The sequence below is a fragment of the Epithele typhae genome (genome assembly GCF_022376455.1).
Source record: "Epithele typhae strain CBS 203.58 chromosome Unknown BXZ73scaffold_68, whole genome shotgun sequence".
In the NCBI taxonomy this organism is placed as follows: domain Eukaryota; kingdom Fungi; phylum Basidiomycota; class Agaricomycetes; order Polyporales; family Epitheliaceae; genus Epithele; species Epithele typhae.
The window spans coordinates 10,819-27,675 of record NW_025954259.1 but is presented as its reverse complement, the minus strand read 5'-3'; the positions used below and the strand labels follow the sequence as shown (position 1 = coordinate 27,675).

At 61.6% G+C, this 16,857-nt stretch overlaps 4 protein-coding genes across 4 annotated transcripts; 3 read left to right on the top strand and 1 right to left on the bottom strand.

Moving 5' to 3' along the window:
* Positions 1–1,527: 1,527 nt before the first annotated feature.
* BXZ73DRAFT_14824 (glutathione S-transferase) lies at positions 1,528–1,842 on the bottom strand (the record flags this gene model as incomplete). Its single annotated transcript, XM_048017502.1, has 1 exon — positions 1,528–1,842. A coding segment is annotated over one exon (315 nt), but the record flags the coding sequence as incomplete, so codon positions are not given.
* A 1,612-nt stretch (positions 1,843–3,454) lies between these two features.
* On the top strand, positions 3,455–4,639 carry BXZ73DRAFT_105578 (uncharacterized protein; the record flags this gene model as incomplete). Its single annotated transcript, XM_048016313.1, has 2 exons — positions 3,455–4,456; positions 4,514–4,639. 2 exons carry the CDS (start codon positions 3,455–3,457, stop codon positions 4,637–4,639), a joined length of 1,128 nt encoding a protein of 375 aa, XP_047873514.1.
* Positions 4,640–8,045: 3,406 nt separating this feature from the next.
* Positions 8,046–9,625, top strand: BXZ73DRAFT_105577 (uncharacterized protein; the record flags this gene model as incomplete). The annotated part of the gene is made up of 2 exons (XM_048016312.1): positions 8,046–8,954; positions 9,026–9,625. The coding sequence occupies 2 exons, from the start codon at positions 8,046–8,048 to the stop codon at positions 9,623–9,625; spliced, it is 1,509 nt and encodes a 502-aa protein (XP_047873513.1).
* Positions 9,626–14,481: 4,856 nt separating this feature from the next.
* On the top strand, positions 14,482–15,457 carry BXZ73DRAFT_80860 (uncharacterized protein; the record flags this gene model as incomplete). Its single annotated transcript, XM_048023363.1, has 2 exons — positions 14,482–14,731; positions 14,793–15,457. The coding sequence occupies 2 exons, from the start codon at positions 14,482–14,484 to the stop codon at positions 15,455–15,457; spliced, it is 915 nt and encodes a 304-aa protein (XP_047873512.1).
* Between the last annotated feature and the right edge of the window lie 1,400 nt (positions 15,458–16,857).

The following is a 16,857-nucleotide window of genomic DNA, read 5'->3' as shown; positions in this document are numbered from 1 at the left end:
GCATGTGGTAGTAGTCTCCGGATTATAACGTTCCATCATAATATAGGAGTGGCTTTGCCTGCATGCGTTTCCCTCAGCGACGACTACAGCTGCTCTCCAAGAAGATCCACTTTCTCGTGTGTTGTGTTAGAGGGGAGGGCGTCATCATTTCCTTCGGGCATAAGTGCACCCGTCCTTCGTCCATCCGGCCGGGTCGGTGTGCGCGCACATCGACGGGGTGTAAACCCAGAGATTCGAGCGCGACGAGTCAGCTCGCGCGCTCAGGCGGTGTACAAACGCGGGTTTCTTACGCCAGCCAGCCAGTGGTCTGGAGGACCCGTTTGGACGAGCGGCGGCGGGGCAGTCCGGCGACCGATGTGGGTGTGCGCACTCGGCGCTGCTCGCGACGCTGTTGAAGACAATAAGACTTGGCCGGGCCGCGACCCGCCGCAGCGCCTTGGTTGTGAAGCACTTGCTAGAACTCCAACCGTGGCTACCACCGCTCGCTCAGGAGGAAGAATGTGGAAATTCGCTCTACGTCGTTGCGCTCGCCCGGGTGGCTTCGATTGGGAGGACGCACCTAGGAGGTGTTTCAGGATTTATCAGCAGTCGGAATCTGTTCGAGGGCCACGCATGTGGGCTTTCGAGCCCGACTTTGCACATACCTAACAGAGTGAGAGAGTGTGCAGTCGAGCTTTGATTCCGAGACTCGACAAAGTGTCGCGATCAGGACATTCCACAATGTCCACGTCAGTATGGACGACCCTCTTCCCATCCCTCCTCCATAATGCTGCCCTTGCACCGAGTCCACTGGTCTGGAAGCGTCCAAAGAAACGCTTTCAGACCACAATCCTCGCTGACGTGGACAAGAAGCCCGACAAAGCTTCGCGGGCGGCGGCTTCTGTCTCACTGTAATCAGCGCGAATGCACAGCAAGAACACCGGTCTGGAGCCCGTGGCAGCCCGGGAGAACATGACCAAGGGCCTCTTCCCGCTGCACCGTCAGGGTCTGTCCGTCTATTCTACAGACCGGGGACCAAGGTGTGGACGAGACGAGGGACTGAATCTCGTTCCTACGGCTGACGGAGAGCGCTCCAGTGCTGCACAATGGGTGGTGGTGCGTGAGACAAGCCCTCATCGCGGCGGACATCCGCCTACTCGTTGCTCATAGCACGCGGCGCCATGTATTTACACGGATGTGGCTGAATACCATGACGAGGACATCGTACTTAAGCAGAGGATGGTAGTATTGTGAGTGTTGTCATGGTATTGCCGTCCCTTTTGACTCGGGATCAAGTACGTGCAGCTCACCGCCGTATCATGTATGAAAATAATATATACGACATTGATATCCTATGCAATAGTACATTGCTGTCTCCAGTAAGTGCGGCGCGCGGCGCGCCGCTGCTCTGATAGCCTTCGCTGCCTCGCTCGTCGCTTAGTTGCGCATGTGCGGCCCGTATACTTATCTTCGTGTACTTGTCCTTCTCCTGCGACAACACCTTCATGTAAGCAGCCCAGCACACGCGAAAGGAGGGTCATCACATACGGTGCTCGTCTTCTTGAGGCTGTCCCGCGACTCGATCCTCTCGGCGTACTCCTTCAACCCGCCGCCGACCGCCGACCGGTCGTACCCTCGGTTGTCCCTGAGTATATAGTCGCGCACGATCCACGGCGCGATAGCGACACCGGCAAGCGTGAACTCTTCGCCAGCAAAGTACGGGCCCTTGACCTGCGCCATGAGCGTTCGGAGCGCGTTGTAGAACTCCTGGAGGCTCTCCGCCTGCTTTGCGGGCTCCTGCGCCATGACGGTGCGCATGAAGGTGGGGACAACGCTCTCGCTGATGAAGTCGACCCAGATGCGCACGCGGCCGCTACTGACGTGGACATTGTGGAATGTCCTGATCGCGACACTTTGTCGAGTCTCGGAATCAAAGCTCGACTGCACACTCTCTCACTCTGTTAGGTATGTGCAAAGTCGGGCTCGAAAGCCCACATGCGTGGCCCTCGAACAGATTCCGACTGCTGATAAATCCTGAAACACCTCCTAGGTGCGTCCTCCCAATCGAAGCCACCCGGGCGAGCGCAACGACGTAGAGCGAATTTCCACATTCTTCCTCCTGAGCGAGCGGTGGTAGCCACGGTTGGAGTTCTAGCAAGTGCTTCACAACCAAGGCGCTGCGGCGGGTCGCGGCCCGGCCAAGTCTTATTGTCTTCAACAGCGTCGCGAGCAGCGCCGAGTGCGCACACCCACATCGGTCGCCGGACTGCCCCGCCGCCGCTCGTCCAAACGGGTCCTCCAGACCACTGGCTGGCTGGCGTAAGAAACCCGCGTTTGTACACCGCCTGAGCGCGCGAGCTGACTCGTCGCGCTCGAATCTCTGGGTTTACACCCCGTCGATGTGCGCGCACACCGACCCGGCCGGATGGACGAAGGACGGGTGCACTTATGCCCGAAGGAAATGATGACGCCCTCCCCTCTAACACAACACACGAGAAAGTGGATCTTCTTGGAGAGCAGCTGTAGTCGTCGCTGAGGGAAACGCATGCAGGCAAAGCCACTCCTATATTATGATGGAACGTTATAATCCGGAGACTACTACCACATGCATTTACAACATGATCGTGCAGAGAATTCCGGACCAGGGGAGGATTTGCGCATGAAAACTTGAGCGAACTACTCACCACTTGTACAACGGCCTGGCCGTGACCAATCGTCACTGACGCAGACTGGCCTGTCTACAATGCCAACGTCGACTTTGACATCAACGATCGAAGGTCAGAACGCTTCATGGGACAATTAGATCCAAGGGGAGGAATGATAGGGCGCAAGGACTTGCTGTTGCCTGCAACTTGGCGTTGTCAGCAGTGATGTTCTAGCATGAGGGTGTAAGAAGCCGGCATAGGTGGCTAACCTAGAGTGAGCCAAAGCAGACATGAACGTGCGTGGGCGATGGGCGTGTAGACAGACAGACGGGAACGCAGAAAGGAGCGAGAGGGCAAGAGGAGAGTTGCGAGCAGCGCCTAGACGTCGCGCAGCTCTCGGTCCGGCGCTCCCTGCTCTCTTCCTCCGCCACAACCTCTTCTCCCCCACATTCTAACCTCCTCCCATCCATCCTCTGCTTCAAAAATTCCCAGAATTTCACAGAAAATTCCAACGACCATGCAGAGACTACAGTCTAGACGCCGCCCACAGCGCTCGCGGGAGTCTCTTCAACGCCGTGGATGAGCATGCCCCCACTCCTCCTCGTCCAAATGGGTCGGGTAGGGCTGCCCATTGGTACACACACAAACCGACAGCAGAATATGTATAATATGTGCGTCGCGCTCTGCCATTTCCTCAGCCAACCCAACTCCGGCCCCTCGTCCACTCGACGACCTCTGTTCCACCAGGCCTCCGCCGTCCTGCCCATCCCCACCTTCACTCGTCGCTATCCTCCCTCTCACACCTCCTCCCCTCCTTTTCACCTCGACCCATGTCTCACACATCCAATTCTGCGTCCGCGCATGGCCATTCACAGGTCTCGCGCACGGGCGGAAGCGGCGGCCCCCGGTCGCAGGCCGCGCCCGGCGGGCACGACAATGACGTCGCTCGCCTCGCTCTCGGTCTGCAGGCCCTCCGCGTAGGGTCTGCTGGTGGGACGAACGGCCTGGAGCACACCTCTCGCATCCTCCATGGGCAAGAACACCGCGCACGCCTCGCGCAAGACCGTCCCGCGGCGAGTGCAGACGAGAGCGCGGCTCCGCGCCATACTCTCAGCTCGCGCGAGAGCGCCAGAGAAGACGTCGCCACGGCCCGTGCTCTCGGCGTTCCGACATCGACCTGGGAATCGCCCACCTCCACTGCCCACCCGCCGCCGCCGTTGTCGCGTTTATCGCTCCCTCCATGGCCGTCCACTCCGCCGTCGAGCCTTCCATCCCCACCCCTCTCGTCTCGGTCGGATGTCCGCGTCAACGATGGCACACCCCGCGGTAGCCTCGCGAGCAGCCACCGGTCGTCTAGCACCTCGTTCTCTTTCAGCCCGAGCAGCGAAGGAGCGTCCGCGTATACCACCCCTGCGACGTCCCCCGGATCCGACGCGCAAGGCCAGCTGCCCGCACCTCCACCTCCCCGCGCGCGCGTTCGATTCTATCGGGCCCCATCCACCACCCCGTCGACCTCGACTTCAACGACGGTGACACACACCGCCACATCCACGGCCACCCTCGCTGCTCCGTACAACTCCATCACCCCGTTCCTCGCCTCTCTCCCCCGGCCTTTCAGGTGGGACCTGCGCGAAGCCCTCCCGCACGACCTCCTCCGCGATCCGCGCTGCGAAGCACAAGCATTCGCCACCGGCTTCTCGCGGTGCAAGATCATCTTCAACGAAGGCTCGAACACGGAGTTCTTCGCCCATTGCACGTCGTCTGGCGCAGGCCTCCACCATCGCGGATGTCCTCAACTGCATCGCGTACAAGCTCGCGGAGGGGTGCGACTGGTTCGTCGAGGACGAGCCGATTGGAGCACGCCCGGAGCAGAGCAACCTTGCGCGTAGGGTGACGGCGAGGCGACGTACGCGGACCTCCTGGGCGGCTCCCGGTGCTTCTTCTGGGGTCTGAAGGAGACCGGAGCGTCGCGGGAGTTCGCGGTGGTGCTGGGAGGCAGGCGTAGGCCCGTCTAGGTATGTCTGCACCACAGTCGTCGCCGCGTTGAGCTCCTTTTTGACCGATGTCCTCTCCCCAGACCATTGTCACCATGTCCGTTCAACATCGGACTGTATTGTTTCCCTCTGTGTATCCATAGGTTCGAGTTGTTCCCCGTTGTGTATACTCTCCATTTTTCGTCGTCTACGACCTTACACACGTCTCCGCTATCACGTGTTAGATACGGTCATCCTTTACTGTGTATTCAACTACATATACTCTTCCCTGCGCCACCTCGACATTGTGATTCGTCGGCAGAGCCACTCTATGTTTGTATTCTAGCAGTGTCACTGATATTGTATATGTTCCAGCTGTGGCGTGGTTGTCAACTTTGACGCCTTGTTCTCCGTTTGTTGTTCCGTGACCACAAGAATCTGAATCATGTCTCATACATATGTGTCCACTAGTGTAAGATCTAGGCTCTCTGGTCCCAAATTCTATCTCTTCTTCTCTCACTTTCTCCATTCCTTGCCCCGCCACCACCAAACTATATACGAAGAGTGTTTTTAGATCTGCCCCATCCCTGCTGGGCTGCGCACGCGTCCTTCGACTAACAGCTGAACCGTTCAATCCCACAGAGTGCAAACTTGATCCATCTGGATGACCGAGAGTCACCGGACGAGGGGATTGTGCGTGCCGCCCCTGATCACGGAGTCGAAGGCCGCGCGAACGAGATCTAAACCGCTCTTCATTCTCTACGCATCGCCGCCGCCCCCGGCCGCGCACCACAGGGACCCGCACGTGGCCGCTGCTGGGGGAGCGCACGCGTGCGGGGTCGATCACACCGGCTCCGCCCGCCCCACCGCCGAGGGTATGCATTGTTCCCCGCCCTCCCGCGAGCCTTCTAGGCTTCGGTTCGCGTGCTCGGGCCGCGCGGGCGGCGGCGAGCAGCTGCTCCGCTCGTGTCGGACGCTGCCCCGCTGTGCGCGCGATCCTGCTTGCAACCTGCCGGCGACGCGAAGACTTCGACCCAGGAGACTCCGAGTGCGATTCAAGTGGGTGATCCGTACTGGCGTCCTCCCAGACTCCTCCACGCGGTCAGCCCGCTCACAGCCTGTGCGCTCATAGAGGCGAGACCGAAGCCTCCCTCTCGACAGGGCACGGGAGGTGACCGCCGAAAGTTGACTGGCGGACGCTGCGCTCGTGTAATCTAGCCGCCAAGTCCCGACATCGCCTTCTCACAGGGAATCGGAACGACTGAGCGCCAAGCCGACCGCCTCCGGGACGACGAGGGATGCTTATCGACCGAGCCACGACCCCAGCGCCTCCCGCACGGTGGAGACGTCTCCGGCCTTCTGCGGGGCACGTTCCTGGCGTCCTTCGGGTACGTCTCTCGGCTTCGCTCGAGGGCTTGTCGGTGCCTCGCATTTCAAAAGTCTGAAAGGTTGTCAGGACCCGCCCGGCAGGGTTTACCGCAGCAGTCCTCATCCCCCGCCGCCTGCGATGTCTGTTCCACTCGGACAGCTCCTCGCTCGAAGTGTGAACGCGACCACGACGAACGTCGCCTACCACGCGTCCTCGCCGAAGCGAGCGGCACTGGGCAGATCAGCTGTGCGCGACCCCTGCGGCCGGCCGATACGCTTTTGCCATTTGGCTTGTACCACTCTCCGCGGACACGCCCGCAGGCTCCGAAGTGCTCCTCCTGACGCGCCGGAGCCGCGGGGTGCAGGCCTCCTCGCGACGAAGCACTTGCCCAGGCAGCAGCGGGTTTGGAAGGACGGGAACGACAGACCGGCCGACCGACTGGCCCGCGCGCGTCTCTCAGCGCGGGTGGACTCCGGAGGAAGCAGGAAGCAGGCCACTGCGATACGCCACCGGCTATGAACCAGCTCGCGCTCGACGTCGCCGTGGTCGACACCAACGCGCGAGGGCTGGGACTCGACCGCGACGAAGCAGGGTGGGTTGTGTCGACACGCGACGTCCCCGCGGCGGCTCGCCGACCAGCGGGGGGGAAGCTCAAATGCACCGCACTCGCGCGCCTCGCGTTCTCATTTCAGACGCACGACCGTGGCGCGGAATCTGCGCAACACGCCGGCACGTCGGTTACGCACCGGACTCGCGCGAGCTATCCTCGAACTCGCGCGTCAGACGCACGACCGTGGTGCGGAATCTGGCGTCCGCGCGACACGCCGGCACGTCATCTCCCCCGTCTCCGTGCTCCCCCATCCGTCCGCCTATGCCCTTGCGCCCGCCTACCGCATCCGTCTGCACGCTCGCTCGTTGGAAACGATCACGTCGCGAGCGCTCCGGGGTAAAGCCTCCGTCGGACCGTTGGAAGAACGCGGTCGAGCAGCAGGTGGCGAGGGACCACGCGCTGCCCTCGGCGGACGGGACCCCAATTCAGGAGTGGTCGCGTTCACCGCTCGCTCGCCCGTGCGCGTCGTCCGCTCTCTCCCCCAGCTTTGCAGTGTGGTGTCGAGCCTTGAGGATGACTCTAACCTCGACGCTGAGCCACGGCCTCGCGCGCGAGTTGCCGACGCGCAGACGGGTAGAGTGGACCCCGGAGTTGTGAAGTGCAGATCGCACCCAGGCATACGCAAAATATGGGTGGCTGAATGCTCACTCATGTTGGGATCTCGCCGTCACCGAGGTCTCTTGCGACATTGCACGCAGCTTCCAATGTCGCGACAATGGGAGAGGATACGAAGTGTGATTTGTGTTTGGACCACCGAGGCGGTGTAGGCACAGGAATGATACAAGACGAGAACAAAATGGCTAGTAGGGAGGTTGCATTAGTGACGGGGGGAGAACGCGATTCAATACACACATACGCGAGCCAATATCCCGCGCAGGTTTCATATGAGATCGTCCGAGGGAGGAGAGAGGAGTCCGGTGAGTGCTGGTAGTGCCAAAGCAAAGGCGTATCGCGCCAGTGCAGAAGTGACTGGCGAGGTAAGAATCAGGGAAGGGGAGGGAGAGCGAGAGCCCGAGATGCTGGGCGAGGACGGAGCGATGATGTGGACGGAGGCAAGGTGTACAGACGCCGGACACCCCGAAAGGAGTTTTGCTCGCGCGTCGTCCTCCCAATCCTGACTCCGACTTCCGCCACGGCACTCTCGCCTACTTTCCGTGCCCCCGCTCCTTCCTCATCTCTGCGCACTCCTCGCGGACCTCTTCATGCGGCGGAATCTGGCCATGTCGAGTCTGCACGTCCAAAAGCGCCCTCAGCGCGCGCCGGAGTCGCGTCCATTGCGCAAACTCGCGCATCGAGCCTCGCCCTCCTTCCAAATCCGCCGGCTTCCTTGAGAAGCACATATGCACGGGTGGCGGCATATAAGAGGTGCGTCCTGCTCAGCCGCGCTCCCTCTCGACTCCAATCGCTCTCTCATTCTCCCTTCATCCTCTCCTCGCATTCCTCTGCTTCGAAGTTCGCCACACCCTCCCATGAAACCGCCCACACCTGCCCCTCCTTCTCCCCCTCCAAGAGTCTCGGAAGCGGGCCAGCCACAGCGGCGCTCCTGTACCGATGGTTCTCGCGGGGTCTCGCATGGCGAGCCCACGACCGACGTCGCGCGCGCGGGACCTCTCAGCGCGCGCACAGGCGAGGACGCCCGGCCCAATATTGCTGGACGGCCCCTGGACTCGATCGGGAGAAGGCAGACGACCACGTTCGGTGTGACGACATCCGCGCAGGCCGTTGCCAGAACTTCCCTGCCCCTCGCTCGTGCAGACGAAGGCACAGCGGACGGCCGGTGCGGATCGAACGGCGTGCGCTCTCCCGCGGCGTCCACGCCCTCCGGCCCGACGGTGGGCCAGAAGCCATCGATCGTCCGCTCCTCGCGGCTGATAATCCCTCCACTGCCTCAGCCTGCTGCCTCACCTCCGTCCACCCTTCCCCCACCTCCGTCCGTTCCCCCACCTCCGTCCGCCCTCTCGTCGTCGCCGTCTGCCCTCCCGCCGTCGCCGTCTCCTGGTCTCCCACCGTCGTCATCATGCACTATCTCTCACGCGCCCCCTCCAATTCCTCCCCCGCACACGCGGCCCCAAATTAAGCATGTGCGTCCGTCGCCTGCTTCGGTCCCTCCGCCGCCATCCGCCTCGCGCCCGTTGCCCATCCCTCCAGCCCCGCCGGCGTCCGTCCCCGCCTCCCACCTCGGCGTTCCAATCGGCCACGTCCCCGACGCTCCCCCGAACACCCGCCCCCTGTCCGGGACGTCGTACGCATCCGGCTGGAGTGGAGGCACCGATAGCCGCTCCGACGGGACCGGCGCGTCTGTGTACGGCACTCCGCTCACGTCCCCCGAGGTCGGCACACACGCCCTCAAGCCCGCGCGTACGCTTGTCCCCGCCACCGTGAGGCCCACTGCTGCATCTGCGACCCGTGTCCCCGCCCCCGCCGCGAGCTCCGAATCTTCCCCCGCCAGTTCCACACCCTCCACCCCGACACCCGCCACCCCCAGGCTGCGTCCCACGGGACGGCGCCTGCGCCTGCGCCTGTCCCCGCCCCCGTGTCCGTCGTCGCAGCGCCGGCTGTCCCTCCGCCCGCCGTCCCCGTCACGCCCGCTCCCGCTCCCGTCGCCGTTCCACCCGAATCCATCGCCAGGATCCTCGCTTCCTTCCCTGCTCCCCGATGGAATGTTCGTCATCGCCCTACTGCGGCCTTCCTACGCGATGATCGCTTCCGCCAAACCGCCTTCGCAGCTGGGCTCACCAAGTGTCAGGTGGTGTTCAATGCCGACTCCCCGGACGAGCGATTCATCGCGACCTGCAAGGCCTCCCACAATGGCAATCCTCTCACTGTCGCGGACGTTCTGCGCGGGATCGGCGAGAAGCTGGCGGGCACACCCCATGTCGGCGCGGAGGAACCGTCTACCGTGCGCGCGGCGAACCGCCGTCGCGCCGGCGGCGCCGAAGGGCCGATAACCTACGCGGACTTCGTGAAGACGAATGTGTACTTCTTCTTGGGACTGCGGGAGACCACCGTGCCGGGGGAGTTCGCCGTCGTGCTAGGAGACCAGTTCTAGGTGCGTCTACACTAGACCATGTTCATCGTCTCGCTCCTCATTGACGATGCGCTCTCTCCAGCCTAATGTCGCTCAGCGATATAATCATATTGCAATACTTATAGTGATGGATGTACTCTACACTCATTGGACCGTCCATGCCACTCTCCCATCTCCTCATCGTCCCCCATCACGACCTCATCCGCTGCACGAAACCCTCGACGATCCACCGTAGAAGCCCGTGTATATCTTATCGCTATGTCTTGCACATCTCCTGTCGTCCATGCTATCCATCTGTGCCGCCATCTTCCGCTCACCTCACTGTCGCTATCGATTCCCTTCATCCCCTGACCCTCTTATCATTCACTTCTTCGCTGTTTTCCCCTTCTTCCTCTCCTCATCTCGCCTCTCCTGGTTCCTTTCATCACTCTGTTCCTCACCACATCGTCCTTGCTGTAGCATCTAGAATCTCTCCCCTTGTCATCGGACTTTCTCTCCTCTCCTCTCACCCTGGATTACTCTTCTCACCTTGGACTGGTATCGTACATGTTACGTATGCCCCGCACGACATCACCCACATCTCCACCCCCATGCATCACAGGATACAGCACATACACACCACCTCTCCGACTTGCCCCACTCCTCCCTTCACTTCGAAACCCTTTGTCCCATCGGCCAGCGCCGAACCGTCCTCTGGACTTTACCCTTACACATACTTACGCGGACGAGAAGTGAGACCTGTCCCTCTTAAGCGGGAATGCAGTCTTTTCAATGAAACCATGTTCGTATGCGATCTCCTCATGCATTGCAATGATGTGTGCACCGCTTGCCCCTTGTTCTCCTCAGATCATGCTGTCGTCGCGGGTCCCATAAGGTCTCAGAATCGTCCACTGAGGGTGGCGGCGGCGCAAAACACAACATCTAGGCGCCAAACGGATGGACCCACCGCCAGCGCACCTCTTGTTCCTGCCTGTGGCCACATCAATCCCTGGTTTGCATCGCTCCTCGCCGGCGGACCGTAGCCACGCGGCGCCGCCCAGCGCTCGCACAGCACATCCCAGGGCGGAGAAGCGCGACGGGTGACGGAGTCGCGCGTGCGAGCGCGGGTGCGCACACAGTTCGTCGAGCCTCAAGCACGAACCCCGTCGACGCGCCAAATTGATCCGTGTCTTCGCCAATCTCAATCTCAGACATCGTCGACCGCAATTCGAGGCCGCGCGAGCTGCTAGAAGCACTGCTGATCGGGCCCGCGCTGGGCTGGAGAGCTGGGGGCTGGAAGCCTGAAATCGCCCGCCTCGCCGCGTTCCCGCGCGCGCAGGGCCGCTCTCCGTGCTCCGTCCCCGCGGCATGTCGCACCTCCACCACAGAGCACCACAGCCGCTGCGCACGCGCGCGGGGCCTGATCGACGCGGCGTTCGGATTCCGGAGTCCGGATGCGACGGTACGCCCGCCGCCGCTGCGGAGATCGTGCATTGTTCTTGTCGAAATTCCAGAGTTTGGCTACCACCGTGCCGGGCCGCCGCCACTGCGCGCGCGTGCTTGGTCCGCTCGCGTCGGCCAGGGGCTCCGCGTCGCGCGGAGGAGCGTGGAGGAGGGCGGAACGCATCGTGCGTCGCGCGTAGCTGCGAATGGGTGTGAGATGGGCGGGCGATGGGCGATCGACGGGCCTGGCGGTCGATATTCCCCGGCTCTTCGAGGCTCACTGCAGCCCCGGGGAGGTGGACCTCAGCAGGATTTTCAGCACCCGCATCTCGCCCGTTCCACTACAGAGTGTTTCACGCGCCGAAAAAACCGTGTGTTCGAGACCAGCGCCGAGCTGAAAATTCGCGTGGCCTCGCTAAACCTCGCTCAACGTTTGATCAAATGTCGATGCAGCCGAGTGCACGCCGCGGAGAGAGCTGAGAGCTCAATAACCAGTCTTAAGTCGGGTGTTCTATTGAATATGTACGTCTGGTACACACAGATCAGCTCGAGACCCGGGATCAACTTTGAGAGTACACGGTAAGCTCACCTCAGTCTCGTAGTCGAGGACTGAGGTGGCCATCGGGGCGCGGGCGCATACACGTACGGCGGAAATACGTGCAAACAGGTGACGACGTCGCGGGGGAACGAGAGTCCGTGGTCGATCGACCATACCGCCCTCCCGACTTCAACATGTTCCCTGAAAATATTTTTGAAAATACATGAACCCTCGAACGAGGTGTCAGTCTATTGGTTTGGTCTCTTCATCATGTCTTCGCCTGCTGATTGGTTCCGTAAATCCGTGCCGGTCGTTCGGAGACGCCGAGAGCGACAACCGGCGCTAGTATGGCGCTAGTCCGGCACCACGCTGACGCGCAACGCGCGTCTGACCTTGCCTCCTCCATCCAACCCGCCCCAGGGCTCCGGTCCATTCCATGGCCAAAGTACAAAGTCCACGCCATCTCCTCGTGTTGAAGGACCCTACCGCCAAAGCCGCCGACGCTCATGCTGGCTCACTCTTTCCGATTCAGTCTTGCTGCGGCTGCCGTCATATCAGGAGGTCACTCCGTCGGGCCTGGGCTCTGGAGAGGATCCTTGCGAGATATTCCTGTGCAGTTCGCCAGCGCGCATATACCGAATTTCAGCGCCCGAGCGCGGCCACCTCAAGCCCGAATACGCGGTGACACATGCACCTCGCATGATAGGATCGACGACGCGAACAGAAGGGGCCTCCGGTGAGTCGTGACGAGACATCGCGCATCGTCATCATTCCCCAGCCCGCGCGACAGAACTCAACCTTGCACGACGGACCCTGGATCCCGGCCTCACGACGACTGTTTTGGTCGCGCCAGAGGATGACTCCTCCAGCCCCAGACGGGCGGACGATGGTCTTCGAAGGTTCGTGCGCCCATCTCCACTCTCGCGCCGAGGCCCCTTTCCCCCGCCCGAACTCTCCGCTGCGCCGACGTCTCAGTTGGGAGCGCGGCGGCACGGAATCTGGGCGATGTTTGTGTGTACGTGGGGGCCAGATCGCGAGAGCACCGCGCGATCTCATGCGTCGGGTTCGGCGGCGGGGACGGGGGCGCTGTTGGGTGCCGCGTCTATCGTGGCTCGTCGGCGGGCGCGAGGTCCGTCTTGTGCAACGTATTGCTTCTTTTGCGCGGGGGTCGAGTGCGAGAGGCTGCCTGCGTACTGCGTGCGTCAGGCGCCGCGGCATCGACGTCGTTCGGAAATCGAGTCGAAGGCACTGCTGCGGTGATCCTTCTCGCGCGAACCTATAGCCTCTGTCTCCGGGTTTACGCGAGAAAGCCCCGAATGGGCGTGGACGTTCCGCAATGAAGGCTTTCGTAACTGATTGCCCGTGGGCTCCTTTGCAGATCCATCCAATTCGCGCTGTGCGAACCCCAAGCCCGCTGAACGCAACTTGTTACATCGGTCTTTCCCAGGGGACGACGGGAGCACATGCCCTCTCCGAAATGTCGATGTGAGTGTATCTAGCAGTTTCGTCGCTTGTCGGAACTTCGTCTTCGTGATTTTGAAGACGTTGGTTGCTATGGAGGGGCCAGAACAAGTGTCCCCGCCGTGCGTAGGGAAACGCTTGTCCTGTCCTCTGCCTGGAATAGCATGGCGACCCCAGAGTCTGGTCCTCCGCGCTCATCCTCGGGAAATTGAGATGCGCGAGGTCGAACCGTCACATGTTATTAGGATTAGATAGCTGTGCGGGGCTGCCACTCGTCGGCCATGGACTCCAGCTGCGATAGGAGACGGGATTGATTTCGATTTCACACCGCCCATGGTAGGCGGTGGTGCGTGCGCTCCACCTGGTTTCTGTATTCGTTTGTCGGGCATGCCGTCATTGATAAGCAACCATATTACATGTCTGTGCATTTCCCTCTCACTGCCAACAGCCAGTGTTTTGCGTCCCTTTGTACGTGGGCCCTCGACGCGCACAGGGGACCCGAGTAGGTGGATGGGTCGCGTTATCAGACGAGACACCCTTCAGGCCTGGCGCTCGGAGCGAGCGCTGCATGTCGGGAAGTCCCGTCCTCCGAGCCTCCTGGTGCCAGCCGCCCGTGCCCGCAGTGAACCTTCTCGGTTCGCAAGACAATCCCCATCCGGTTGTCGTGAGCAGTGCGTCTAAATCTACCTGCTCCGGTCGCGTTTCAGGTACTTGTGCCCTGTCCCACACAGTCGTTCTGTTCCCAAGGGGTCGGTACGTGTGCGAGGTCTCCGCGGCACATGTTCCAATTGTGAAGAATCGAGCAGTGGACGAAGAGAGCGTAGAGGCGAAGGACGCCGGATGACGGACAGGGTGTCGGATAGGACGACGATGGTGGATAGGATGATAGATTGGATATCGATCTAGGACGATACGGCGGCATAGTACTGTACAATGCGTGGAACGTAGTATACATGACTAAGCATACTGGTAGTGCTCGGATGAGGCGTACACCGGACACTAGGAACCAACACCAATTAACCGTCATGTCAAGAGAGGAAGTCGCGGGACCGCGCCCTCGTATAAGGCGGAGTGGCTGGGGGGGAGTCACCACCCGTTTCATTCTCCACACCCACTTTCTCTTCGTATTTACTCTCTGCGCCTGCGCGCCAGGACCGTGCGCTATGTCCTACAACCCGCACCATTTTTCAACGCGCGTCCGTCGGTCAATTCCTCGGACGTCACGTCGCACGGTGGTCGCCAGCGCGCGAGCAGCAACGCATACGTTCGCTTCTCCAACCAGACCGAGGAGTACCCACCGGCTCCACCCGCGGTTGATCCAAACACCCTCCCCCTTCCCCCTACGCTCCGCCTTTCCATCCACCGCTCCTCCGCGCGGTCGACCTCCCGGATGTCACTCCCACCCTCGCGCCTTCTGCGCTCCCCGCCCTGCACGCCGCATCCCTCTCGCACAGCCATGACTTCCGAGGACCCGTCTTGGGCAACGCCACTCCCCGCGCCCCGAGCCATGCCTTTGCACCCGCTCACGATCAAGAATGTGGCCCCGCCGTGCGGTCCCGCCCTCTCCCCGCCATTCCCTCAGCCCTCTCCGCGCAAGTCACCGCCCCCGCTCCCCTGGGCACCGAGGACGCTGGTGCTCGTTCCCGCCCCGGCGTCGGGCTCGCAGCTGTGCTCTCAGCCCTCACCATCACCCCCGCGCATCCCACGTCCCTGCCACTGCCCACGACCAATCCAATATCCCCCCGCGCATCCCCCGCCCCGACGCAGCTGCGCGCTGGAGCTCGCCCACGAACGCTGAGGGCGCGGGCACGCCGACGAGCGTCCGCAGCGGGCACCGGTCGTCCGGGTCCCCCGATTCCACCAACTCCCTCTTCGCGGGGTGGTATAGGATGCCGCCGACGTCACCCGACGATCCCGAGTTCAAGGCTGGGGACGACGTCGGGCCCGTGCTCGTCGACCTCCTGCGCTACTTCGCCGACTACCACACCTGGGACCTCCGCACCTGCAAGGAGCCTCCCGCCGGACTTCCACTCGACGCACCCGCGTTCACCAGCCACGAGCGTTCTGAGCTCAAGCTGATGTTCAACCCGCTGTGGACCTTGGCGACGCGGAGCGCAGACGAGCAAGGCGGGCCGACGTTCGCCTGCACCGTCCGGCGCGAGGACAGAGCGCCGCTCACGGTGCGCGATGTCCTCAGCGCGATCGGGCGGAAGATGTACAAGAGCACGCAGTGGCTCACGGCGGACGACCCGAACGGGAGCTGGCGCTACGAGCATGCGGTCAAAGAGCGACGGCATCGGCTGGGCGCCGACGGTGACACGATGGTCAACGTCGACTGGTACCCTAGGCGCGAGAGCGTTCTCTTTGAGCTGCGCCCGACGGATCAGGTGGACGAGGTGTTGGTCATCTTAGGGGACCCGTCACAGAACTGAGGTATGTGGGTCCGGGGGCTTGGTGTGCGTACGTCAGTGGCTAATTGACCCGTTCGTCTCGTATAGAGCACTGTCCGTTGGTTAAAGACGCGACTGCTCTCATGGCCCGGAATTGCGTTTTATTACGACCCCACACGACCCCACACGCACACTCCCTGCACTCCTATCCTAATTTACCCCCTCTGCCTGCGCGTGCTCTATAATGCGGATCACGCTCGTACAGCTCTCACTAACTACTACTTTACAAGGAAACCCCATCACGCACGACACAATAGTACACATACATACAGTAGTCCCGGTGAACAGACTCGAGCTCCAGGCACGGCGCACGGCGCAACGCATGTTCTCGCTGATCGTCTCGTTTCGATCCCTCCAGTACTCCCCTCCCTCACCTGCTGAGACAAGGCTTTGAGTCTCGGCCCATACGCAGATACTGGCCGCGTTGTATGTAGCAGTAGCAAAGTCCGGCGGGATTCGGAATACTAGCAGACGTGGACCGTCGAGGCAAGAAAGCGTGGCTCCTGGGCCCTGGCACGAGCCCGCCTTTCTTGCCCTGAGGGTTCATTCATTCAGACCATCTTCCGGGTGACGATGTAGTTAGCTGCGCGGGTGATGTCTTAGCGTGTTGTGGGGCTCCGCGGCCGGCCTTCACAAAATCGGAGATAAAATCTGATGTAAATTCATGGAGAGCGCCAGCAGGTTTCGCCGAGCCGATAGGCGCCAGATCTTGTGTTCCTTTCTTACCATCACCACTTCCCCTCATCTACCGAACCTCGTCATACGGATATAGCACACACACACACCGATGTGCTAGCGGACTAGTAACCACCATGATCGAACATACGTCAACCCTGTGAAACAGCAAGCGCTTCTGAGCGCAGCTCGCCAGGTAAATTTGCGCACATCCCGGTCCGCTCTCTTGGCTAACTTTGAGCTACATAGCTACTTATATGCGCAGCTCGTGCACGCCGACCCCATGTGCGACCAAACTCTGCGACAACCAGAAGCACCCTCACGCAAATCGCCTCCTTGCCGGGCACCGCAGCGCACCCCGTGGGGCCCCACCTCGTCACCCGTGGGACCCTGCAGGCTCACGATGAACCTACATGAACGTCCGCCCGCCGCTGTCCTATCCACCCTATTCATCGTGGCCAGCCCAAATCGGCCTCCTATGCTGCCGCATTGTTTATCGCCGGGATCAAGCTGCACGGCCACCCAGCCACCTCCTGGCGATCATGCATTGCTGGGCGCCGCCCCTGGTCGGCCATGCGGTGCTCACGCGCCCCGGGTGTGCGCTTTGGTTCCGGACTTGAAACTTCAAGCTCCGAAGCTAGATCGCTCCGCGTCCCACGGAGATGGAGCGGACGCGTGGACGAGCGGCCGGGGAGCAGCGGGTGGGG